The sequence below is a fragment of the Pisolithus orientalis genome (genome assembly GCF_024613125.1).
Source record: "Pisolithus orientalis strain OTSU chromosome Unknown F5J12scaffold_9, whole genome shotgun sequence".
Taxonomy (NCBI): Eukaryota; Fungi; Basidiomycota; class Agaricomycetes; order Boletales; family Pisolithaceae; genus Pisolithus; species Pisolithus orientalis.
Window position 1 is genome coordinate 250,992 of NW_026260790.1, and position 20,159 is coordinate 271,150.

General features: G+C 51.1%; 12 protein-coding genes and 1 non-coding gene across 13 annotated transcripts; 10 read left to right on the forward strand and 3 right to left on the reverse strand.

The window, feature by feature from the left end:
• Nucleotides 1-346: 346 nt before the first annotated feature.
• On the forward strand, nt 347-1,854 carry F5J12DRAFT_973004 (uncharacterized protein; the record flags this gene model as incomplete). The annotated part of the gene is made up of 4 exons (XM_051750115.1): nt 347-522; nt 590-833; nt 911-1,240; nt 1,300-1,854. 4 exons carry the CDS (start codon nt 347-349, stop codon nt 1,423-1,425), a joined length of 876 nt encoding a protein of 291 aa, XP_051601306.1. The 3' UTR covers nt 1,426-1,854.
• Nucleotides 1,855-2,051: 197 nt separating this feature from the next.
• Nucleotides 2,052-2,894, forward strand: F5J12DRAFT_891200 (uncharacterized protein; the record flags this gene model as incomplete). Its single annotated transcript, XM_051747464.1, has 1 exon — nt 2,052-2,894. The coding sequence occupies one exon, from the start codon at nt 2,052-2,054 to the stop codon at nt 2,892-2,894; it is 843 nt and encodes a 280-aa protein (XP_051601307.1).
• A 673-nt stretch (nt 2,895-3,567) lies between these two features.
• F5J12DRAFT_926622 (uncharacterized protein) lies at nt 3,568-4,695 on the forward strand (the record flags this gene model as incomplete). The annotated part of the gene is made up of 3 exons (XM_051749388.1): nt 3,568-3,763; nt 3,794-3,886; nt 4,051-4,695. The coding sequence occupies exons 1-3, from the start codon at nt 3,605-3,607 to the stop codon at nt 4,693-4,695; spliced, it is 897 nt and encodes a 298-aa protein (XP_051601308.1). The 5' UTR covers nt 3,568-3,604.
• Nucleotides 4,696-4,993: 298 nt separating this feature from the next.
• Nucleotides 4,994-6,536, forward strand: F5J12DRAFT_563613 (uncharacterized protein). The gene is made up of 2 exons (XM_051740069.1): nt 4,994-6,167; nt 6,353-6,536. The coding sequence occupies exons 1-2, from the start codon at nt 5,466-5,468 to the stop codon at nt 6,374-6,376; spliced, it is 726 nt and encodes a 241-aa protein (XP_051601309.1). The 5' UTR covers nt 4,994-5,465; the 3' UTR covers nt 6,377-6,536.
• F5J12DRAFT_563553 (uncharacterized protein) lies at nt 6,006-7,107 on the forward strand. The gene is made up of 4 exons (XM_051740068.1): nt 6,006-6,192; nt 6,378-6,405; nt 6,485-6,887; nt 6,940-7,107. Coding segments are annotated over exons 2-4 (459 nt in total). The 5' UTR covers nt 6,006-6,192; nt 6,378-6,404; the 3' UTR covers nt 6,995-7,107.
• On the reverse strand, nt 6,788-8,643 carry F5J12DRAFT_821275 (putative methyltransferase-domain-containing protein). The gene is made up of 5 exons (XM_051745300.1): nt 8,102-8,643; nt 7,910-8,048; nt 7,761-7,856; nt 7,554-7,704; nt 6,788-7,500 (listed from the first exon to the last, which is right to left on the reverse strand). Exons 1-5 carry the CDS (start codon nt 8,621-8,623, stop codon nt 7,221-7,223), a joined length of 1,188 nt encoding a protein of 395 aa, XP_051601311.1. The 5' UTR covers nt 8,624-8,643; the 3' UTR covers nt 6,788-7,220.
• An 8-nt stretch (nt 8,644-8,651) lies between these two features.
• Nucleotides 8,652-10,680, forward strand: F5J12DRAFT_563756 (uncharacterized protein). Its single transcript, XM_051740070.1, has 7 exons — nt 8,652-8,928; nt 8,982-9,146; nt 9,204-9,472; nt 9,529-9,581; nt 9,643-9,744; nt 9,800-10,136; nt 10,194-10,680. The coding sequence occupies exons 1-7, from the start codon at nt 8,683-8,685 to the stop codon at nt 10,306-10,308; spliced, it is 1,287 nt and encodes a 428-aa protein (XP_051601312.1). The 5' UTR covers nt 8,652-8,682; the 3' UTR covers nt 10,309-10,680.
• On the reverse strand, nt 10,478-11,386 carry F5J12DRAFT_563774 (small heat shock protein). The gene is made up of 3 exons (XM_051740071.1): nt 11,031-11,386; nt 10,754-10,973; nt 10,478-10,678 (listed from the first exon to the last, which is right to left on the reverse strand). Exons 1-3 carry the CDS (start codon nt 11,183-11,185, stop codon nt 10,580-10,582), a joined length of 474 nt encoding a protein of 157 aa, XP_051601313.1. The 5' UTR covers nt 11,186-11,386; the 3' UTR covers nt 10,478-10,579.
• Nucleotides 11,387-11,603: 217 nt separating this feature from the next.
• On the reverse strand, nt 11,604-14,727 carry F5J12DRAFT_821287 (uncharacterized protein). Its single transcript, XM_051745301.1, has 16 exons — nt 14,409-14,727; nt 14,024-14,350; nt 13,857-13,966; nt 13,651-13,802; nt 13,390-13,603; nt 13,304-13,335; nt 13,009-13,250; nt 12,740-12,959; nt 12,603-12,690; nt 12,492-12,556; nt 12,401-12,445; nt 12,260-12,354; nt 11,980-12,192; nt 11,904-11,924; nt 11,825-11,839; nt 11,604-11,770 (listed from the first exon to the last, which is right to left on the reverse strand). The coding sequence occupies exons 1-16, from the start codon at nt 14,640-14,642 to the stop codon at nt 11,729-11,731; spliced, it is 2,115 nt and encodes a 704-aa protein (XP_051601314.1). The 5' UTR covers nt 14,643-14,727; the 3' UTR covers nt 11,604-11,728.
• Nucleotides 14,728-14,734: 7 nt separating this feature from the next.
• On the forward strand, nt 14,735-15,629 carry F5J12DRAFT_821297 (uncharacterized protein). The gene is given in 6 exon segments (XM_051745302.1): nt 14,735-14,857; nt 14,909-15,014; nt 15,064-15,234; nt 15,254-15,280; nt 15,333-15,437; nt 15,489-15,629. The coding sequence occupies 6 exon segments, from the start codon at nt 14,769-14,771 to the stop codon at nt 15,579-15,581; spliced, it is 591 nt and encodes a 196-aa protein (XP_051601315.1). The 5' UTR covers nt 14,735-14,768; the 3' UTR covers nt 15,582-15,629.
• A 43-nt stretch (nt 15,630-15,672) lies between these two features.
• F5J12DRAFT_t87 lies at nt 15,673-15,744 on the forward strand. The gene has a single exon. It is a non-coding gene; the product is annotated as a tRNA-Met (tRNA).
• Nucleotides 15,698-17,791, forward strand: F5J12DRAFT_740479 (uncharacterized protein). Its single transcript, XM_051742017.1, has 4 exons — nt 15,698-16,090; nt 16,144-16,283; nt 16,338-17,255; nt 17,317-17,791. Exons 1-4 carry the CDS (start codon nt 15,817-15,819, stop codon nt 17,377-17,379), a joined length of 1,395 nt encoding a protein of 464 aa, XP_051601316.1. The 5' UTR covers nt 15,698-15,816; the 3' UTR covers nt 17,380-17,791.
• Nucleotides 17,792-18,004: 213 nt separating this feature from the next.
• Nucleotides 18,005-19,326, forward strand: F5J12DRAFT_891209 (phosphatidylserine decarboxylase-domain-containing protein; the record flags this gene model as incomplete). The annotated part of the gene is made up of 4 exons (XM_051747465.1): nt 18,005-18,574; nt 18,621-18,849; nt 18,901-19,052; nt 19,117-19,326. 4 exons carry the CDS (start codon nt 18,005-18,007, stop codon nt 19,324-19,326), a joined length of 1,161 nt encoding a protein of 386 aa, XP_051601317.1.
• Between the last annotated feature and the right edge of the window lie 833 nt (nt 19,327-20,159).

A 20,159-nucleotide genomic window follows, 5' to 3' on the forward strand; every position in this document is an offset into this window, starting at 1 on the left:
ATAATCTTCTATCGCCCAATATACACAGCCAGAAGCATCTTGTAGTACTTGTACAATGCTCATACACGTGCGCGCAACCCGCGGAGGATACAGATGGGCAGATAGCAGCCTGTCTCGAAGTCTTGAGTTTTCGTCAGACTGTCCAGAAACTTTGGCATGCACTACAGTTCATTGAGCTATGATGTATTGGTGATCCACGTGAGACGCCCAGAGTCCTTGGAGAGCTATTGCTGGCACCCAGTGTTGTCGGCAACGCAGGCAAAACGCAGGTGTATAACGTCTTGTGGTGCGCGAGCCGGTTGTCGATGTTCAACTTGGTGGCTGCAAGCGAATCCCGTAGTCCACGATGTCATCATCGAGCAGCAACAAAACCCAGCGCTGGCCCAGTGAAGCTCACAGGGGACAAAATGGCTTCTGCGATAGCTACGAGCCGGCAGACAAGGAGCACCCCAGCGACAGCACGCTTAGAAACGTCAGATACGCTCAGTGGATGCTGGAGTACAAAGGTGTTCCTCTGCCCAGGTAGGCTGCTTCAGGGCTTTTGCTGTCACCGTCGTTCTCAATTCATCATCCCCCTTTTCGCGAACAGTAAAGAAAAACTCCGGGAGCTCGGTACTAAGAAACCATCGCCACCCGACACGCTTGACTACGTCGATGAAAAAATTAGGCAACTCAAACGTCAGCACGCGCGAGATCTCGAGTCCCTGTTTGCCTTCCAAGCAGATGAGCTCCGTCAAAAGATGCTTGACCATAGGCGTTGTATCGACGATTCCGCATATATGGATATCGATGAGAATTACCCAGACCAAGTCGAGTTTAGAGAGGCCCTGAGGGTACGCTGCGTCTAGTCTTTCAGTAACTCGTATGTTCACTCGACGCTAAATGTGCTTAAACGCCATCATGGATAAAGCAACTTGACCAACGGATGCGCGACGATCCAGCTACCAAGCTTGCCCTCGAAGACGCCTTATCCACATTGCGGTACACGTATCTCAAGACACTCCTCCCTCTCATCCGTCGAAGGCGGGCCTTGCGAGATCGTGAGATCAAAATACGCAAGCAGCGCGACGCATCATTTCCGCAGAGCATCGAGGAATACCATGATATTGCAGAGAGGGATGTACAACTCCGTGTGGCACGGTTCCTCGCAGCCGACAATACGGAGCAAGAGAGGATGATGGACAAGTTTGGATGGGCTTATAGGCAGGTTGACCCGCTTCGCACGGCGTACAAGTCGAACGTGGGTTTACAGCGCGAATGTCTTTTTATACATTACCTACTGACTAGCACAACAGGCAGGAGTTCAGGGCGGAGATACAGAGTGCACTGAAAGACATTCAGGCTTCCGATCCTAGGAGACGAGTTAACAAGCAACTAACCATTGAGCCACCATTTCCGTTTACGAAGTTCTCACCCTTGCAGTGATGGTGTATACACGTGTATGTATGTCATTAGGCCCACTGAATGCGACATAGGTCATTTTCCGTAATTGTCAACCCTTCCATCTCGCACCAGCTATCCTCCAATGGATTTGGTATTTTAGTGACTCGTCACGATGATCCAGATCAGTATCACTGGACCGGCCCTTCCGTCGTTCGCCCCTCAGGAAGCAATACACCTGGAAGCCCTCCCAAATTTCTACGTAACTGCGCAGCATGCTAGTGGCAATATGTAGGACGCATTTGAATTGCCACGAGCCGATCCAGTGTGATGCGGCGACGAGGCGGTTGCTGCATCGGACATATGCCAATGGGACTTCGTATTCAGAGTGAGTCCTTTCAATTTTGAGCAATCCATGGCCCTTGCTAGCTGAAATATCGAAATTTGTGGGGCAGCAGTCATTGAATGTGCGGAGGTCATCGGCCCTAGCTCGTGATTCTGTGTCAAACTCCGTGTTGGTAGGTAAGTACCTCCCATTTCAGGTAAACCGGTGGTAGAGATATCGTTCTGGTATAAAACCTAGACCGAATGTTGAGGAATGGCTAACGCACGAAGTCCTCGTATTCGTCTGTTACACGCTTTCCAGTATTCGTTCACGCACGTGCTTTCCTATGCGTTTATCATCTTCCCTAGCTGTATTCGCAACTATCGCGCTTGTCGCGGCCTTCGTAGTTCCTTCGGTCCCTTCTTCCCACAGATCACAGTTGGCTCGCGCCTCTAATTCGACTGATGGGGACCACGGTGGTGTTCCTCCATCTACTGTTGGGAAACAAGGTCCTACTGCCTCTGTTCTAGGCGGTAAGAAGGGGCCAACCCCTTCTATCCGAAACCCTTCTTCCACTGGTCAAGCTGACCCTCTCAGAGGAGGGTCTGCCACGGGCTTCCCTTACAAAAGTGGGGAGAAAGCTCCGAAGAAAGGTTCCAAGTCTTACGCGTCGTCTAAAGGCGGAAGTCCTGCTAAAGGATCCCAAAGTGGCTCCTCATATAAGAGTGGTCACCATAAGGTTTCCCCGTCCAGTTCTGCGACCTCGCCTTCTAAAGCTGCTGTTCCGCTGGGCGGATATCCGTCGAAGAGCGGATATAAAGTCCATTCTTCCGCAGCTTCGTCATTAGGCTCTGCATCGTCCCCACATTCCAAAGCCCCCGATGCCGGCCAAAGTTCGTCCTTCGGCGGCGAGCCTGATCAACCAATCGGTTCTCAGAACGATTATCCGTCTAAAGGTGAATATGGAGCGTCTTCCCCCGCAGCTTCGCCATCCGGTTCAGCAGCGTCATCTTCGCCCTTCAAGCCTGCTCTTCCTACTCAAAGTCCATCCTCTCTCGATATTCAGCCCACCGGAACTCATAGCGGTTACATTTCTAAGAGTGAATACGGAGCCCCTTCTTCGGCGGCTTCGCCATCCGGTTCAGCGTCGTCCTTACCCATCGACGCTGCTGAAACGTCGACGCACTAACCACGGCCTCAGGGAGTGCCTTGGAGACCCTCACCTATTAGGGGGGGTATAGGTGCCGGTAAGAGCACAAACAGCGGCAGTGGTCCCGCCTTGCCTTCCAAGCAACGGGACAGAAGAGCGGCGGAGCCCCCTCCTGCGTAGATTTTTTTTTGGCCTGTGCTGAAATATGTAAAACGGGAACCTACTTTCTGACTGAGTTACGTCTTTGTGTCCGATGACTAGATGCTTTTTTTGCAGTTCGTTATATAGCAATTTCATCTTGCTATTCACTGTAACTCTTGCACTGTGTGCTTTTTGGAATACACGTCTCTTCCGCATTGGTTGCAAATCGAGTCAATGGCGGTCAACCCAGAGGGTTGACATCAGATGTAAGCATGCTGTCTCCTTGAACTCGAAAGTCAGCATTGACTTCGTGAACTACCAGCGTCCACGAGTGATCGTGTGGAGGAGTCCTCTGGGTCCTTCCCTCCTGTCGTCTTTCTGAGAAATGCAGCCAAGAGTTGGAACAGGAGTTATAGTCGGGATACTATTGGATCTATCGACAGCTTCGCTCTCAAGCTTCGTAGACATGAGGGTGGAATCCAGACTGCATAACTCGCCGCCGTGCCATTTTTGTCAACCAGCCCCTCCACCACCGCCGAACTGTCCGGACTTGCTTGACACAAGGTGCGTCCTAGTATATTAGTTGCCCTTAGGTAGAGCGTCTCATCATGGACACGAGTTCGAACTCGCTGACAAATATCGCAGTGCTGGTGGATTTGCATTCCCGATTTGTGCTTATCCAGACTGGCACCAGCAGCAGTGCAGCACACTCGGAAGTCCACTCCAAATACGATATTATTACCCACGTAATTGTTCAACATCCATTAGTATGTTCTGATTGATCGCGAGCATGTAAGACTCCATATTCTGGTGAGCGCCTTCTGTTTGCAGACGGGACTCAGTCTGTTACTCTTGTCGTAACTGCGAGCGTCGGAGCGGGCGGTCCTCGAGTGAGTTACACACTTGCGTGTCGATTGCGATTGATGAACATGACTAAGTATTTACAGGGTGGGGTTGGGTCGCCCATCGTTATTCGGATACCCTCGTTTGTGGTGTCATTTCGGTAGGCTGATGCTAAAAATACTGTTCTGCTATGGCTATGTATAAAACCTAGCACCGAACGTCGAATGACGTCCAACGCACGAAGCCCTCGAATACTTCCGTTACACACACCTTCGCACTCGTTTCACACACGTTCGTTACTATGCGTTTGTCGTCCGTCTTCTCCGTGTTCGCAACGGTCGCACTTGTCGCGGCTTCTACCCTTCCTGCAGGTGCCCCTAGCACGGGCGCTGTTAATGGAGGTCTCCCCGGAGTCCCATCGTCTGGGACTCTCGGTGGAGGGTCCCCCAACAGCTCCTCTAATGGTGAAGTAAAAGTTTTAAAGGCCGATTCCGAGTCTGCACCGCCTAGTAGTGCCACTGACGGAAGTCCAGGTGCTACGTCGAGCGGAACAACTACTCCCCCATCAAACAAGAATGATCTTCCCGTCCAACTACCTGTTCCCCGCGCTGAGGCTCTTGTAGAGCGTCTTGAACCTGTCAGTCCTTCAACTCTCAAGAATGATTCTGGCGCTGGCAAAGATGCGAGCGGTGGTAATGGTTCCACCTCGCCCGCCAGGTTCACAAAGAAGAAGCGTTTGGGACCTGTTGGCGTTTCTAATGTCAAAAGCGCTTTTGGTGTCGGCAAGAGCTCAAGCGATGGTAGTGGCTCTTCCAAGCCCATGAAAGAGAAGAGCGGCGCGCCATCGTCTGCGTAGCACTCTTGCGTCTATTGTATAGGAACTGGGGGCAAGTTTCCCAATGCCAAATGGGCTGAACACTTACTGTCTGGTTGAGCTACGCCTTGTGCCCAATGACTCCATTTCGATATGTCAGTTTGTTTTACTACACGCTAGCACACCCTGTGCGCTTTTTGAAATGCACGCTTTTTTGTTCCGCCGTAATGTTTGACTTAAAGCTCATCCGCCTGCGGGAGGTTAGATGGGATTTTTTAATATCCATTTCCCGCTCATTTGTGTCACCGGTATAATTCTGAAAGTCAACCGCAGTCTCAGGGATAAGTAATGAATTAGGTGGAGCTCTGAAACGTTGCTTACGACCATCACTCGCGTCTCACCAGCTTGCTCGCTTCCGGCGGTTCACTCATGGCATTCAAATTTTTTGATCAAACTGAACATACTAACCTTTTTTGGGGAATATAGACAGCAACTCGGCTGCCAAAAATGACTATTATCTGCGATTATCCTGCTGCGCTTGTCGCCTTCGCGGCCATTCGTCGGCGTTGCCACTCCTTTTGTTGGAGCCGTGCCGTACTAACGCACACGCTGTTCGGCCCATCAGTGGCAGGCGAGCGATATGCTGCAATAATTTTTCTTGACGGAATTCTATTTCAGAGGCTCCACCAGATAGTATAAAGACCTGGCGCAGAAACTGTGCTCTGCCTTTTTAACGAACCCAACGATTTTGCTCTTTGGCACGTACCGCATACGCTCTTTTCTGCTCACAATCGCTCGTTATCATCATCAACATGCGCTTCTCACCTATTCTCGTCGTTTTCGCAACTGTTATCCTCACTGGGGCTATTCCCATCGCTCTTGATGATTCTGCGGATGCTCTAGCCGTTCGTAGCGGTGGTCTTCCCCTTACCGGTATAAAAATTGGCCAAGAAAAGGACAATTTACCTGTACGTCGCAGCGGCGGCCTTCCTATCGTCGGAACGAAGCTCGGAGGTAGTACTAGCAGCTCCGGAAGCGGGGGTTCTCCCCCTCCCAGCTCCGAGCCTTCCAGCGGGGTTCCTTCTACCGCCACTTCTTCGAAGAGTACCAGCTACGAAGGCAAGGGCAAGGGGGGTAAGACTTCTGGTAGCTCTAGTGGGAGTGCCCCTCCTACTTCCGGTAATGTTCCCCGTAAGTCTGGCGGCAACGGTCTTGGACCCATCAACCCTCCCGATGTTAAGCCTGTCGTGGATGGCTTGAGCAGTTCCGGTAGTTCCTCCGGTTCCGGAGCTCCTTCGACCTCTGGTAGCTCCGGTGGTAGTGCTCCTACCTCGGGCAAGGTTTCTCGCGCCCAATCTTCCAACAACGGTCTCGGACCCATCAATCCTTCCCAGCTTACGTCTTCCGTCGGCGGCTTGACCGGCTCCGGTAGCTCTGGCAGCTCCGGCTCTGGTAAGAGTGTCCCTCCTACAACTGGGGGTACGAGTGCTCCTCCCACGACTGGCGGTACGAGTGTCCCTTCCACGTCTGGTGGTAAGAGTGCCCCTCCCACCACTGGGGGGACGAGTGCCCCTCCCACTACTGGGGGTACGAGTGCCCCTCCCACCACTGGGGGTACGAGTGTCCCTCCCACGACTGGCGGTACGAGTGCTCCCACTACTGGGGGTACAAGTGTCCCTCCCACCACTGGCGGTACGAGCGTCCCTTCCACGTCTGGCGGTAAGAGTGCCCCTCCCACCACTGGGGGTACGAGTGCCCCTCCCACCACTGGGGGTACGAGTGTCCCTCCCACGACTGGCGGTACGAGTGCTCCCACTACTGGGGGTACGAGTGTCCCTCCCACCACTGGCGGTACGAGCGTCCCTTCCACGTCTGGCGGTAAGAGTGCCCCTCCCACCACTGGGGGTACGAGTGTCCCTCCCACGACTGGCGGTACGAGTGCTCCCACTACTGGGGGTACGAGTGTCCCTCCCACCACTGGCGGTACGAGTGCTCCCACTACTGGGGGTACGAGTGTCCCTCCCACCACTGGCGGTACGAGCGTCACTTCCACGTCTGGCGGTAAGAGTGCCCCTCCCACCACTGGTGGTACGAGTGCTCCCACAACCGGGGGTACGAGTGCTCCTCCCACCACTGGGGGTACGAGTGTCCCTCCCACAACCGGGGGTAAGAGCTCTGGCGGAACGTCTGGCAGTAAGGGTTCTCTCCCCTTGTAAATGTCTTCATATAGTAAGGTCAGTCATTATCCTTGCTCGTCCTGTAAATAAGTTGCTTAATCCTAGATAGCTGCTTCTCCTCGCAACTCCGCTATACGTGCCGGACTAGTAGGGGGAGACCGTGATAGATTCTTCAATACTTCGTATACCACTGTGTTGTTTATCTCTCCTAAGTGAACGTGATTTCTATGCCCATGCAACTAGACCGAGTCTTCGCATGTCAGAACTGGCACTGGATTTCATCGGAAGATACCTTGGCATATTTTTTTCCGTAGCCATATCATTTTTGTTTACAACTCGTTCTCTAGTCAGATTGTATAATTGAAGCTGGGCGAAAAATAATACCCTCTATTATTCCGCTTGCGAGATATTTGCACTTCCTATTGCATTACCTATCCAAATCTCGATTGCAGTCCCACCGGCTCCGCTGACCACTCCTACTTGTTCGAGGTTAATGTCCGCTTCCTTCGCCATGTTCCAGAGTGTTCGCTCTGCTACATCACGTTCTTTGTACCCCAACAATATAGACGGGTAGCGATCGGCCCGTTTGGACTTGGAAAACTCAGCGAGGCGGGAGAGCGTATTGATCAGCGCCGGGAAAGATGTTGTGTTGTAAGTGACATCTGCCATCCTGTTGCAAAACGCTATTGAGTAAAGCCAAGATTGATCGATTGGCTGGCGTACACGATGGCATCGAGTCCAGCGTCAAAATTGGACATGATTGCGTCGGGAAGTCCCTGGACTTCCCAGTCTAATGCCGCAGGTTCCGGTGAGACTTTACTTAAGAGCGAACTGTTGGACGAAATGTTGCGCTGCAAGAGAGGCAACGCTGAGGCTGGACAGTACGGCGTTGACCTGACAAAGAAACAAGACCATGGCTTGTCTACTCACACAGATCAGTAGTCACAATGCGCCCGGGTTGCCCGTAGGTGTCCAGTTTCGACCGCAAGATACCCAGAGTGATTGCGACTATACCTGTCCCCGCCCCTGCACGGAATGCCACGTGATCTTGCTGTTCCAAGCGATTACACTAAACTTACCGAGCTCTATGATATCCCGACGATCCCTGCTGAAGAGTACTTGCCACACACGAGATAATGCTGGACTTGTATCCACCTGTCCTCCAAAATAGAGTCGCACCAACCAAGAACTGAGCCCTATTCCACTATCCCACACTTTCTAAGCTGATGAGGTTGAGTGACTACACTTTTTTGTTATGCGAAGGACCGCACTTTGTCTAGATCGAATGATGTCTGTTCACATATATCGAATACCTCTGGAGGTGAGGCGTCTTGCGCAGGAGCACGCAACAAGTAGGATCGCACTATCTCTTCCTGCTTCGCGGCCTTCCGTGGTCGACTTGTAAATAGGATGGGCATGGACATCACGGGGAACGGCGCGTGTCCGATGTTATCATTACAGAGGAGAACGACCTGGTCTTTCCTTGTCGTACCAACGCTTAGAATAAGCCGCCAGGACTGCCCGTCACGCAGGTTCTGTGGACGCGGTACGGAGATTTCCTTGTATGCGTGAGCTGTCCTCCAAGAGGTGAGCTTTGCAGGTCTGGTGATCACGGAGGCAGTCTGCGAACGTGGGTTGGGGACGAAAGCCCATGAATGATAGATGTCGACGACGTCTTCCAGATACTCTGTCCGTAGATCGTTGGATATCTGTGGTGTAATCAGAATCTGTTCTGTCTGTGCCAGGCTTGCTTGTGCGGGCGGCGGTCTCAAGAACGAGATGTAGTAGAACATCGTCAAAGGGCGTCCTTCCTAATCGGGTCGGTTTCCGCTGACGACGACGACGACGTTTCATGCTGTGGACTACATTCTGCAGGCGCGGCGCCATCTCGCTGAGGACACCACTCAGTCACTCTAAAAGCCGCTCTTTGTTTCAGACATTCCCAAATCACTTCCCAAGAACAGCTCGAGCCCAATCAGGTCGACTTCCGGGCAGCCATGACGCCATCCCGTCCTTTCGGACACAGGTAGCAAAGACAGAGGGCGTTTCATCGTTTGGTGCCCGCCTCGAAAAACCATCGGTACGGAAGCAAATCGAGGTGAGCGCTCTGGAATAATCTCCATTGGCAAAACCACTTCGACAAATGCCCAGCTCTTCCTCGGTGTATCATTGTTGGCTTATCTTGGAGCGGCAGCTGTGACCGAATCAGAGACAAAATACTGGAAGAACAAACTGGTCACCGTTTCGAGCATATTCCAACTTAGACCGCCTTCGACAGATGAAATGAGAAGGGCGCGATACATGGAGCTAGGTGGCGTACGAAGCCGCTCTTTCTATTCGAACATGACGAGTACCTGACGTTAGCTGTCGCAGTCCTTGAAAGAAATCCTCGAACACTTGAAGGATGAAACTTCGACGTGGCCAAGTACCCTTCGAAATGTCTCCATTGCCACGTATGTACGCTGCGCCCAGACATACCTCGATTGGACCGAGGGTAGAAGGTTGTGCTTTCACATTGCTTGCGTGAACGCGGCCATCTTTTTGGCTTGGAAAGTACCCCGACTGCGCTCTTTCATGTGGAAGTCGTTCGCTCACGATCCTCTTTCCGGACGAGCGTATACACTCTTGACGAGTGTGTTCAGGTAACTTGTTGGACAGTCAGAGTTCTTACTTTGCTGACCAACCCGCAATCTCGTAGTCACAAAGGTTTCCTTCACCTCATTGTCAATAACATGGCTCTTTGTTCTTTTGGTGGGTCGTGTAAGCTTGGCCTCTGACGCTACCTTTACCAATGTTATGTCCGAATATTTAGGTTCGGCTGCCACGACGTATTTCTACTTTCAACAACGCAATAACCCAGATGCTCTTCCTGAAGCAACTAGCATGTGGCATTTCCTAGCGTTCTTCCTTTCCGGTAAAATTTTATGACGATACCTTGCGTAAAACCATTTTTCAATTCGCTCCATTAGCTGGTATGTTCTCCGGGCTTGTCAGCCATGTCGTCTCGACCAAGATCCTCTTCCCTCGACTGGTGGCTCGAGCATCAACCCAAGCTTCCATCCGAGCCTCACCAGCTGCAAGTGCAATTGCCGGGAGCACTAACGTGGCAACAGCGGCATCTAAGGGAGAGATCTTGCCTTCGCTAGGTGCATCAGGTGCCGTCTATGCAGCTGTAACGCTGAGCGCACTTGCTTTCCCGGATGCCGAAGTGCGATTGTTGTTCCCTCCGTTTTTCCCCATACCCATCACGGCTGGTGTTGGGGGCATTATTCTCCTCGATATAGTAGGTGTGATCCGAGGATGGAAGTAAGTCATGACTAGTTTCAGTCGGCGAGGAGATTCTGATGTCAGGCTTGCTCGTAGGCTTTTTGATCATTATGCTCATCTAGGAGGTGCAGCGTTCGGGGCTCTATACTACTACTATGGGACGTCTTGGTGGAACTTTCAAAGGCGGCTCGAGGCACATAGTTGGCCATGACGTCTGTCACGTTCATGCTTAGACTATCTCCCCTCCTTCCCTGTGGACGCTTGCAAACACCCTTCATTGCGGCTCACCACGTTACAGTACGGCGAGCATAATACACCTGCTTAACACACGTTCTGGATACAACAAGAACTAAAGGCAACGCTATCAGTGATGCTCCATTTTCTTCTTTTATCTCCCTTTTTTTAAAAAAAGCAAGAGAATACAGTCGCAGCTGGCAATTCCTCTCGTTGCAACTCACGCTTCGACTTCATTAGATCAGCTTTTACGTAATCGCAATGCGCTTCGGCAACTGGTCAGAGGGAGCCTTTGGGAATGTCACTGTCAGGACGCCGCTGTCCAAGTTCGCCTTGATATCTTCAGGCTGAAGTTAAAAAAAAAAGAAAAAAACCATGGTAAGCCAGATGAGCCATGCAATGTTGAGAGACGTATTGCATACCTTTGTACCCGGCGGGAGCACCAAGGTACGAGAGAACTTGCCATATGAGCGTTCGCGGACGACGAAGTTTCCCTCGTCCCGCGTCGCGGCGGCAGAGGTCTCTCCCGAAATCGTGAGACGGTCGTTCTGGACCTCAAGGCAGATATCTTCCGGTTTCACACCGGGGAGCTCCACTCTTGCTGCGACGGTGTTCGCATCGACATTCTCCTGCAAATCTAGCCTGTGCAGAGAACGATGTCAGCAGAAGACCTACCGCGCACAGCGGAAGCAGACATACCTTGGTCTGAAAGTTTCTAGTGCGCGCGAGGTGGGGTCACGGGTACCAACATCTGCCCAAGAAGTGCGAGGACGGGAGAACCGCGTGTTCAAAGCGTCATCAAAGAGACTTTCGAACTCAGTGAAGGGGTCGTAAAAGAAGCGTGTCAAAGACATGATGGTGGTTCACTCGTCAGTGTTGGCGTGGAGCTGCCGTTGCATGTCGTGCTTGATCAACGGCTTTATATGGCTTCTCTGACCGCCGCCGACGAGGCTCATAGGTGACGTATTGGGTCGACAGAAACTTCGGCGCATAAAACAAAAACATACGGCGCAAGCTTCCCACCCACACAGGGGGGCGTGCGTTTCCGAATTGGGATATGATATGTCTACGCCGATCGACTGTCCTTCGAACCGAAGGAGGTAGTAGTGCTTTAACCTCGTCAGCGCAACTTACACACCAATGAATGTTTTGCAAGTTGTTAAACTTCCACGGACTGGCGGGAACGTTCGGCGGCCCTACCCCAAATCCTCCGCCTCGCAGCAAGACTAGTAGCAAACACCTCACGAAAAATTTAGGACACAGGATGCTGATGGCGTATATTCTACATAATCTATGACAGTGGACATTGCGCAGTACAAGTTAACAATGTGGTAAAGGCTTGCCGGACCATGACGGTGGTACTCGAGGGACACCGCAGGCGCGCCGACATTATGGTATTACAACGGCGGTAGCGGCCTGCGACATTGCGGGCATATATTCTAGGTGGTATTTCAGTTGCCGTCGAACGTGCGCTGACGCGAGATTATGCCTACCTTGAGAGCAAGCCACTGTATCGGATGATTGAAACATTGTGAAGTTAGAAAACAAAATGGAGGGCCTCGCACGACATACCTTCTCAAGACATTCCGTGTGCTGTAGAATTGTACTGAGCACTAAATATCACAACCACAAGTGGCATCGAACTCACGAAAATATGGTGACAAGGGGCCACACTATAACTCTTCTTGACGCCCACCTTTTGCAGCAGCCCGCCAGTCACCTGCTGCAACTGTTTTGAGTCCTTGACATGAATTACCTCCATGCAAATGGAGCAGTCGCCAAGTGGCTGGTCCGGTGCCTCGGGGTCGTGCATATTCGACGGCATTGGGGGATGGTAGTCATAAATTTGTGCTGTAGCGAACTATATAAAAAGATGACACGTCAGCTACGGAGGGAAAAGCAGTGCGTTTGGGGATGAGAACACAAACCCGTTTCGGCAGAAAGAACGCGGGGCCAAGGGACTTCTGTAAGAGAACCACACCGACTTGGAACAGAACGAACGCAGCGAGGGAGTATACCCATCCTATAGAGACGGTTAGACCATGCACAGCGCTCAGGATAATACTCACGTCGTGGCTCTACATCCAATACATTCGTCGAATTTGCCAAAAAGTCTGTAGCTTTGTTAGATCTAGCAAGGCAGGCGAACAACTGACAGACAGAAAGGGAACCACAGTCTGCATATTGACATGCCAATGAGGTACTCGGCACTCAACGAACTGCTCCTTCCACACTTGACGGAGCGAACAACTTTGTGGTAGCCAAAATAACGAGTACATAGATCCGACAAAAAATAGAGCCAGCGAAGGCGACACGATTGCTCGGACAACAAATGTGAGACAGATAAGTAATCCAATCCCTTAGTGCAGTCAGCCAAAAAAGTAACAAGTGATAATCAATCTACATACAAATGCGCGCCTGTGGGTCTGAATACAAATTCCGGGCGAAAGTACTCAGGAAGGAACGGGCCGTGAGCGGTGGGGGTGTTTGAGGACGTTGTGCTGGCTGGGCAGTTTCAGCGCCTGGTCCATTGTCCTGTGGAGCTTGCTGTGGAGGTCTCGGTGGGGGTATGGTAGTATTGAGTGCATCTCCTGGGGCCTGGACTTGGTTGATAAGGGTTGCATGGTGCTATAGCGAGACGTCAAACACGGCAACAGAAGCAGCATAAAAGATATACCGCTTCTATGGAAAAAATTATAGAGGAGGCGAAAGCTGGGATAATCAACGCGAGAGAGGGCCTTCCATGTGCCAAGATAGCAAAAGTGATGTGTGCAGCGAGAGAAACCGCGTCGACGATGGCCTGGGTGTAGAAAGTCCAGACCGACAGACGTTGAAGAGCAGCAGGACTATGTGTACGGTCAACGTGGCGACACGATAGAGTGAGCATTATGAGGGAAACGACTCCTGAAATGCTCCCATCTGTACCATTGCCAATGAGAACGAATCTCCTTGTACGGAACAAGGCAACCTACAGTTAACGACTCTTCGGAGAAATGACTGAGTTCTATGAGAGGGTCGAATGATTAACGAGTAACAAACAAGAAGCATCCCCGCTAACCTTAGTCCCTCGGCATGATGGAACCGATAGAGCACGCCACATTCTCTACTCAGCAAGACACCGTTGACGCGAAGGGGGAAAACATTCGGTGTCCATTTTCCCGTTGGTGATTGTAGCTCGCTTTCAACGTCAATCATAAGTTCTTCAGAGATCAGGGACGGTTCAATCTGAGCATATACTAAGAATCCGCAATCACTCTGAACTCCACTGTTGGCTATCACATCATGAACGGAGTCCAAGGACAAAATGCTCCACACCGACCTTCCGAAGACTCTTGGTCAATGACCCCATTATCTATCATGGTCTTGATTTTGTCTACCCGTGATTGAAGTTCATTTCGCACGACAAGAGTAGTTCCATTCTGTGACTCCTCTGGTACGATTGCTGGGAGGTACCTGATGTCGATATGACGTCTGAAAGCCTATAAGCCAATGGAAGTGCCAATATGACGACGAAAGACTAATTACCCGGGAGGTTCAGCAAAGCCATATACAGAACCATTGGCTATGAAATGGACACCCTCAAAATCAAGCCTCATCTCGTTACCGCTTGTCGCATCGACAAAATCGATTCTTCCCTAAATAGTGCATCCTCAGACAGATGGACCAGAGATAGCATGGTGGAATTATCGCACATGAGCCATTGCCAGCTTGTCTGACACACCTTCTACAACTGCATGGTCGATGACACTCCATGCCATTTTTCGTGTTGCTTTCCAATCCTGCGTGCCCAAGGAGTGTAAAATCTCCGTCATGTTCGTGTTTTCCATATAGGATTCGGCGTGCGACGACCAAGGAGCATGGGTGTCATTCAGGCTCGGAAGCGTGATGTTGTGGAAGTCAATCTCCCCGCGGATAAACCCAGTTATATTTGTAAAGTATGAAGCACTAGATGGGTCCAAACGAGACCCGAGTGTCATGTGTGACTCGACGAGAGGCCGGAGTGAGGGATTTCGATCGGGCTGATTATGCCAAGGTTTGAACGTTAACCTCGACTCGACGACTAAGGTGCGCACGTACCATGGAAAAGTTGGTATCGGATCCGTTCATCCAGTTCGTGAAATTGGATAGCTGGTAAGTAAGAGAGCGTAACGCATCGTAGTGATGATTCCGAGCCAAGAACTCGTCTCCGCTGTGATTCGTGAGCAAGAAAAGCATAAAGATAATAAGAACAAAGGATGGAATGGAGCTCCTCTGCTGCAGCTGCGGCCTCATCGCAGTCTGCACATTCTCGGCTTCATCATCACGGTCCATGGCATGAAAGCGATTGAAGCTCGGCGCTGAGTCGCTCGCTGAGCAGGTGAGTGTGCCGCGGCAGCACGTGACTGCCCTTCAAGGCAATCTAGATCTACGCGGTCGCGTTGAGGTCGACTACAAATCATGGCGAAAGGAACACAAGACACAAAAAGATGGACACATTTTCATTCCGCATTGCAGCTGGCAATAAACAGAGCGGCGCACAAGTGGACGTAAGTTATGAGCTATCGAAGTACTCTGTCTGTCCGTCTAACCGCGGGAAGATACAAGGATTTCCAGGAGTGCTTCGCGCTGTGGTGCAAAGAAGAGCCACATGGCGCGGAGGGAATATTTAACACCATATCACGGCACATGGAAGACCAAGTGCACGTTAGTACGTCGAGTATTTCTATTTCGAGAGACTTAAATTGTGCTCCAGGCAAGCTGTGAACGGTTGTTCGAAGATTACAGCGTCAGAGAGAACATCAACACGCTACACGCAGTAGTCACAGAGGCACGAGCCAGAAAACAACGTGGAGAGGTCGACAGGAAGGATGTATGGAAAGAAGATTTGGATCCTCGGGCTGCAGTACGTGCCCGTACGGTCCCAGTATTGCAGGCAGAAAGAGAAAGACTTGAAAGAGACACTGCACAAGGCAAGCATCGAGGCTATGTCCCGCGGCACTTCTGTCTGACGCTAAGTGGCAGCTCGAGGAAGAGAACATTGCCCTATATGAGGAGACTATGAAGTATGCACAGAGCGATCGCGAAGCTAAGGAACGAATACGAGAACTATTGAAGCATGCGGACGAGGTACTTCTTCGATCTTGCCATGCATACATTTTGTACTGAGCCGTCTTTCAGGTTTACTCCAGATGGAATAAGATTCCCCACGATGAGATAGGGCTATGGAGTCTGCAGGTGGCGGAGAACTTGGCGACTAATCGACCTCCCTAGTGGTATAATTGAAGTATCTCTATATATCGTGTTCCCAGCAACTGGCGGGCAGGCAGTTGCTTATCATCATCTCGGTGCCCGGAGATATAACAGCAACATGGCGCAGAGGAAGCGCGCGGGGCTCATAACCCCGAGGTCACTCGATCGAAACGAGTTGTTGCTAGAATTTTTTATTATTTATTATCCCTATTTATTATGTAAGCGCTCACCCCTGTCTCTTGTTCACTCGCCAGACATGGCGGCGAATGCGCTGTGGGCCCACATCCTCCAGAAGGATTCCATCATTCAAGACTCGACGCCACCGATAATCCCACCCTTGGCACCAAAAGACGCGACTGGGACGTCTATGCGCATGCTCATATACGACACTCAATCTACATTGGAGAAATTCTCCGGGAGACTCGATACACTTATGACAAGGGTGGACGACTGCAGGAGCCAAGTCATCAACGCCAACAAGTTACTGGATCATGAGCACGACAAGGTAGTCACGGAGATGGTTGACATCTGTACGATATTGCAGTGGCACGAGTCCTCGCACTTACCATTTTCTCCCCAAAAGCCTCCCGATCCCAGAACGAACTCAAGTCACATATGGGAACCCCTGCGCAAGCTCATGCGTTGGAGCTTACGCACGCGTCACAAGTGTCTACAGAAAACAGCATTCGGGCACTGGAAAAGCGCATAGACGCACTGCAAACGGTCAGTTCGACTGGGTATCGGTTATAGCATCTGCAACTCCAGTACTCCCAACAGCTAGTTCAGTCGCACACAAGTGCATTCGCATCGATTCAGGATCAACAAAACGCGATTCAAGCACATCAAAGCACTCTGTTGGACACTGTGCTGCCCCTCTTACAGCTGCTACAAAATCTGCCTTCGCAGTTCGACCAATTGAAATCCTCTCTGGCAGACGCTGTATCGAGTGCTGAGGCTAATCTTGGGACGAGCATTGGCACCATTAAAAACGCCATCCCGCGTCTTGCATTGGATCACGCGCAACCAAAGCCTCCGGTGGGCCCTGAACTAACATCCAAGCAACTTAACAGTACGCCACGGAAACGTACTAACGCATTCCACGAAATGGAAGGGCGTTCTAAGGCCACCGGAAACGCCACCTGTTCTACTCACTCTCCAAAGAGGACACGTCTCAGCCCAGCTCCGAAACGTGCCTTTCGCACACCTCGCTTGCCTGTTACAACCTCCAACGAGAATGTGTCGCTCGCGCCCCGTCGTTTCACGAGTATTAGCTCTGAGGATGCTTCTCGTATGCGGTCCAGGAATTCGATGCCCAAATTGCTCATGTCCAAACCAGATAATGAGAAGGCAGAGTCAGAGCGCAGCACTGTTCTGGAAAGAAACGCACCAAAAAAATTTCCGAGCGTGATTTCCATATCCTCATCACCTCTTTCTGATGCCGCGGCTCCTATGCCACCCTGTCCCTCAGCTACCCTCGATGCAGGATCATCCCCGGCAATCAATAGCACCGAGCCCCAAGCACGGAAGGATTTCCGGATTCTTCCACGAGTCATCCTCTCTCACAATTCTGTCAGGCCACCCAATCATCCCTTAGATTTGACACTTCCACCACCATCTGGCCAACATGTGGTTTCATCGACGCGGTCGCCACCGAAATCTATGAGTTTGCGTGACCGTCGTACCCAAATGACACTGGTGCGTATCTTATGATTGCATGCTTATAGAAATTAACACTCTGTCGATTCGCGATCTTAAGCTTGGGCGTGCTCGGACGAAACGGTTCATACCCATTGTTGCTTCATCTGATGAGGAATCATGACATGATAGCGCGTTCGCTTCTCAATTTCGCAAACTATGGACAGATCGTATCTGGACTTTCTTCCTTCCCTGCTTAGTGGTGCTATCGTTACCATTGTGAAGCCTGACACAGCCATAATGGTTTAGCATGACAGAAGAGGAAGTTGCTTTCTCGAAATCTTTAAATTTCAGTCATCCTCCGCAAGGGGCTTAAGCTCAGAGAGCTTGTCGCCACAGGAAGTTTCGGTGCTCGGAGGTGATCTGTTCCTAAAGCCTGCTGGTCTCTGTGCAACGATTTGTTGCGGCGCAACCGACTGGCAACCGTGCCCGACACGAAAATACGCTAGACTGGTTCTAAAAATAGTACCTTGACAAGTTCAGCACCGTAGATTGACCGATATAGTAACTGCTAATCCACATGTACGTTCCTGGGGCTTCATCATCTGAGGTCCTGAATCAGGGGCCTCTGCCCTGTCATCGCCCATGAAACACTGAACTGCTGCCTTCAACTGATCTTACAGTGCTGACGGGAAGACGTTAGAAATTCTCCTTCACAACAACTTGCGATTAACAGCACGGTACATGCCAGTCCTCAAATCGGTCATGTCCGCGGTACTGATGACCCCGAAGTTGCAGTTATCTCCAATATGTCGTCTCTTGAAGAAGTCGAGATCGTCAAGCCTATCGAGAACATCCACCCGAACAACCTCCAACGAGTACAAAAGGAGGTCGTCATTCATGCATTCCGACAACTCGTAGAGCACTCCCATCCCTCCAAGGGGAAGGGTAACGTCACGACCACCGTCCATGCTTTTGCCCACTCTCGGGTTGAGTGGCTGCACAAGGTCGTCCCAGAGCTCGAGACCCTGGCCGAGAAGTACCATATCGGCAATTTCGTCGCTATCAGAGGCACGAACCAACGGTTTTTCGAGAGCATGCCAATCTACGCACGCTTGGGCATGCACCTGCTGTTTTATGGGAAGGAACAGGTAAAGTTACTGGAAGGAAACAAACTCGTTGAAGATACCCTCCGCGAACAGAGCATTCATCAAGGGAAAATCTACGATTCACCAGAATCCGCTAAGAATATACCGTCCTTTATCAAGATGTACAACATCCAGCTGGATGAACTGCTGGAACCGGATATCCACAAATATCACACTTTCAATGAATTCTTCTCTCGCAAGCTCAAGCCAGGCGCGCGTCCCGTTGAGAACGTAGATAACCCGAGGGGATTCTGCAGTGCAGCTGACTGCCGCCTAGTGGTATACCAGACCATTAGCCTCGCAGAGAAGTTTTGGATCAAGGGAGACGAATTCTCTGTACCATCGCTCCTGGGTCTCGATCCCACCGATCCTATCTGCGAAGCAGTTGAGCGGTGGTTCTCTCGCCATTTTCCGCCTCGCGCCTGCAGATTATCACCGCTTCCACTCACCAGTTGATGGAAGAGTTCTGACTGAACATCGGGATATCCCCGGTGAATATTATACCGGTGAGTTCGCCGCCTTCTTACCCCGAGAAGTCACCTATAAATTCGCCGTAGTGAATCCCCAGGCTGTCAATGAACCTAACCTTGACGTGTTCACCCGAAACAAGCGCTCCGTCTTACTTCTCGAACACGAGGTCTCGAAGAAGCCGATTGCAATTGTCGCCGTCGGCGCACTCCTGGTTGGCAGCATTGTCTGGACTTATAATGTAAGCACCGGTATTTATATCATGGAACAGTGATATGTGGCGATTATTTAACTCGGGGTTTCAGAATGAGATAAAACGTGGTGACGAGGTTGGCTATTTTGCGTACGGTGGCAGCACTGTAATTGCCGTCTTCCCGCCGGGGCTCATTCAATTTGACGAGGACCTCGTCCTGAACTCGACTGGAAAGAGTGTAGCTGCCAACGGACAAGGAAGCATCGAAACTCTCGTCAAGGTTGGGTACTCGCTGGGGAAGATGCCCGATACTGTAGAGTAAACTCGATTGCTGGTGTCGTGGCTGTTAAAGGCGAATAAGGGGGACTTCTTTTTTTTTACGACACTCTTGTTTCCAACTCTCGTCGCTGTTTCAACTTCGGGGAGGATATTTTTGTCTTTGTTTTTTTTTGTGTTTATGCTGTTTGCTTGTGGGTGGTGTATTCGTGAAACATAGCTTGTTAGGTTCCAGCATCGAAAAAGTTTACTGCTGCGAATTACGTCCGTAGGAACAAGAACTTCCAAGTTGGCTTCAATCGCTCTGCCGTGAAGGTAGTGAAAGCCCATCTGAAATGGCGGATCAAGGATCTCTGTGATCAGACGTGCACCGCCCGTTCATCCAATGTTTACGCACTGCGTGTTTAGCATCTGTTCCACACTCGACGACTCGTCACTCCACACCAGAGGTTTTGGCAGAACTGGTTCATTTGTGTCGGCACAGCGGGGAGCGAGCTAGGAGCCACACTCGAGAGGCTCAGCCCTTGCGAAAGCTCATTTCCCACGCTGGCTCGTAACTTCTCGCCAACCCCACCACTGACTCCAGTGAGGCAGCTACCCGGACCTCGGTTTTCATAGATGCCTTCTTGCATGGTTGCCGGGAAGTGTAACTTGGGATGGCTTTGTCAACTCTCTATACGTTTGTTCTCTCAACGCTGCGTAAGGAAGACAAATGGTGCCAAAAGGAAATCTATGCTCTGACATCACATCTACCACAGCACGAACGGTTGCACTGTCTCTCCGACCTTGTTTTTTTCGGCCCCCGAAGTGGGCATCTCCGCTGATAATCACAGTATTCGAGAGTTGGGATTTGCACTACGACCGTCGTGCGACTCTCCT

What these genes read in the sequence shown, in the direction of transcription:
- F5J12DRAFT_563756 (XM_051740070.1), top strand. Translation starts at nt 8,683, where the DNA reads ATGCTGTGGACTACATTCTGCAGGCGCGGCGCCATCTCGCTGAGGACA. An exon ending in GATACATGGAGCTAGGTGGC is followed by an intron (nt 9,147 to 9,203) that starts GTACGAAGCCGC and finishes TAGCTGTCGCAG; the next exon opens with TCCTTGAAAGAAATCCTCGA. An exon ending in CTCTTGACGAGTGTGTTCAG is followed by an intron (nt 9,473 to 9,528) that starts GTAACTTGTTGG and finishes GCAATCTCGTAG; the next exon opens with TCACAAAGGTTTCCTTCACC.
- F5J12DRAFT_740479 (XM_051742017.1), top strand. Translation starts at nt 15,817, where the DNA reads ATGGCGGCGAATGCGCTGTGGGCCCACATCCTCCAGAAGGATTCCATC. An exon ending in CACGGAGATGGTTGACATCT is followed by an intron (nt 16,091 to 16,143) that starts GTACGATATTGC and finishes TCTCCCCAAAAG; the next exon opens with CCTCCCGATCCCAGAACGAA. An exon ending in GTCGTACCCAAATGACACTG is followed by an intron (nt 17,256 to 17,316) that starts GTGCGTATCTTA and finishes CGCGATCTTAAG; the next exon opens with CTTGGGCGTGCTCGGACGAA.
- F5J12DRAFT_563774 (XM_051740071.1), bottom strand. Translation starts at nt 11,185, where the DNA reads ATGTCTTTGACACGCTTCTTTTACGACCCCTTCACTGAGTTCGAAAGT. An exon ending in CTAGAAACTTTCAGACCAAG is followed by an intron (nt 10,974 to 11,030) that starts GTATGTCTGCTT and finishes TTCTCTGCACAG; the next exon opens with GCTAGATTTGCAGGAGAATG. An exon ending in TGCTCCCGCCGGGTACAAAG is followed by an intron (nt 10,679 to 10,753) that starts GTATGCAATACG and finishes TTTTAACTTCAG; the next exon opens with CCTGAAGATATCAAGGCGAA.
- F5J12DRAFT_821297 (XM_051745302.1), top strand. Translation starts at nt 14,769, where the DNA reads ATGGCGAAAGGAACACAAGACACAAAAAGATGGACACATTTTCATTCC. An exon ending in AGAGCGGCGCACAAGTGGAC is followed by an intron (nt 14,858 to 14,908) that starts GTAAGTTATGAG and finishes AACCGCGGGAAG; the next exon opens with ATACAAGGATTTCCAGGAGT. An exon ending in TGAAAGAGACACTGCACAAG is followed by an intron (nt 15,281 to 15,332) that starts GCAAGCATCGAG and finishes GCTAAGTGGCAG; the next exon opens with CTCGAGGAAGAGAACATTGC.
- F5J12DRAFT_563553 (XM_051740068.1), top strand. An exon ending in AAATGTCTTCATATAGTAAG is followed by an intron (nt 6,888 to 6,939) that starts GTCAGTCATTAT and finishes AATCCTAGATAG; the next exon opens with CTGCTTCTCCTCGCAACTCC.
- F5J12DRAFT_563613 (XM_051740069.1), top strand. Translation starts at nt 5,466, where the DNA reads ATGCGCTTCTCACCTATTCTCGTCGTTTTCGCAACTGTTATCCTCACT. An exon ending in CCACGACTGGCGGTACGAGT is followed by an intron (nt 6,168 to 6,352) that starts GTCCCTTCCACG and finishes TGGCGGTACGAG; the next exon opens with CGTCCCTTCCACGTCTGGCG.
- F5J12DRAFT_821275 (XM_051745300.1), bottom strand. Translation starts at nt 8,623, where the DNA reads ATGTTCTACTACATCTCGTTCTTGAGACCGCCGCCCGCACAAGCAAGC. An exon ending in CATCATTCGATCTAGACAAA is followed by an intron (nt 8,049 to 8,101) that starts GTGCGGTCCTTC and finishes TCATCAGCTTAG; the next exon opens with AAAGTGTGGGATAGTGGAAT. An exon ending in GCTGGACTCGATGCCATCGT is followed by an intron (nt 7,501 to 7,553) that starts GTACGCCAGCCA and finishes GTTTTGCAACAG; the next exon opens with GATGGCAGATGTCACTTACA.
- F5J12DRAFT_821287 (XM_051745301.1), bottom strand. Translation starts at nt 14,642, where the DNA reads ATGGACCGTGATGATGAAGCCGAGAATGTGCAGACTGCGATGAGGCCG. An exon ending in CCGATACCAACTTTTCCATG is followed by an intron (nt 14,351 to 14,408) that starts GTACGTGCGCAC and finishes TGGCATAATCAG; the next exon opens with CCCGATCGAAATCCCTCACT. An exon ending in GGCTTTGCTGAACCTCCCGG is followed by an intron (nt 13,803 to 13,856) that starts GTAATTAGTCTT and finishes ATAGGCTTTCAG; the next exon opens with ACGTCATATCGACATCAGGT.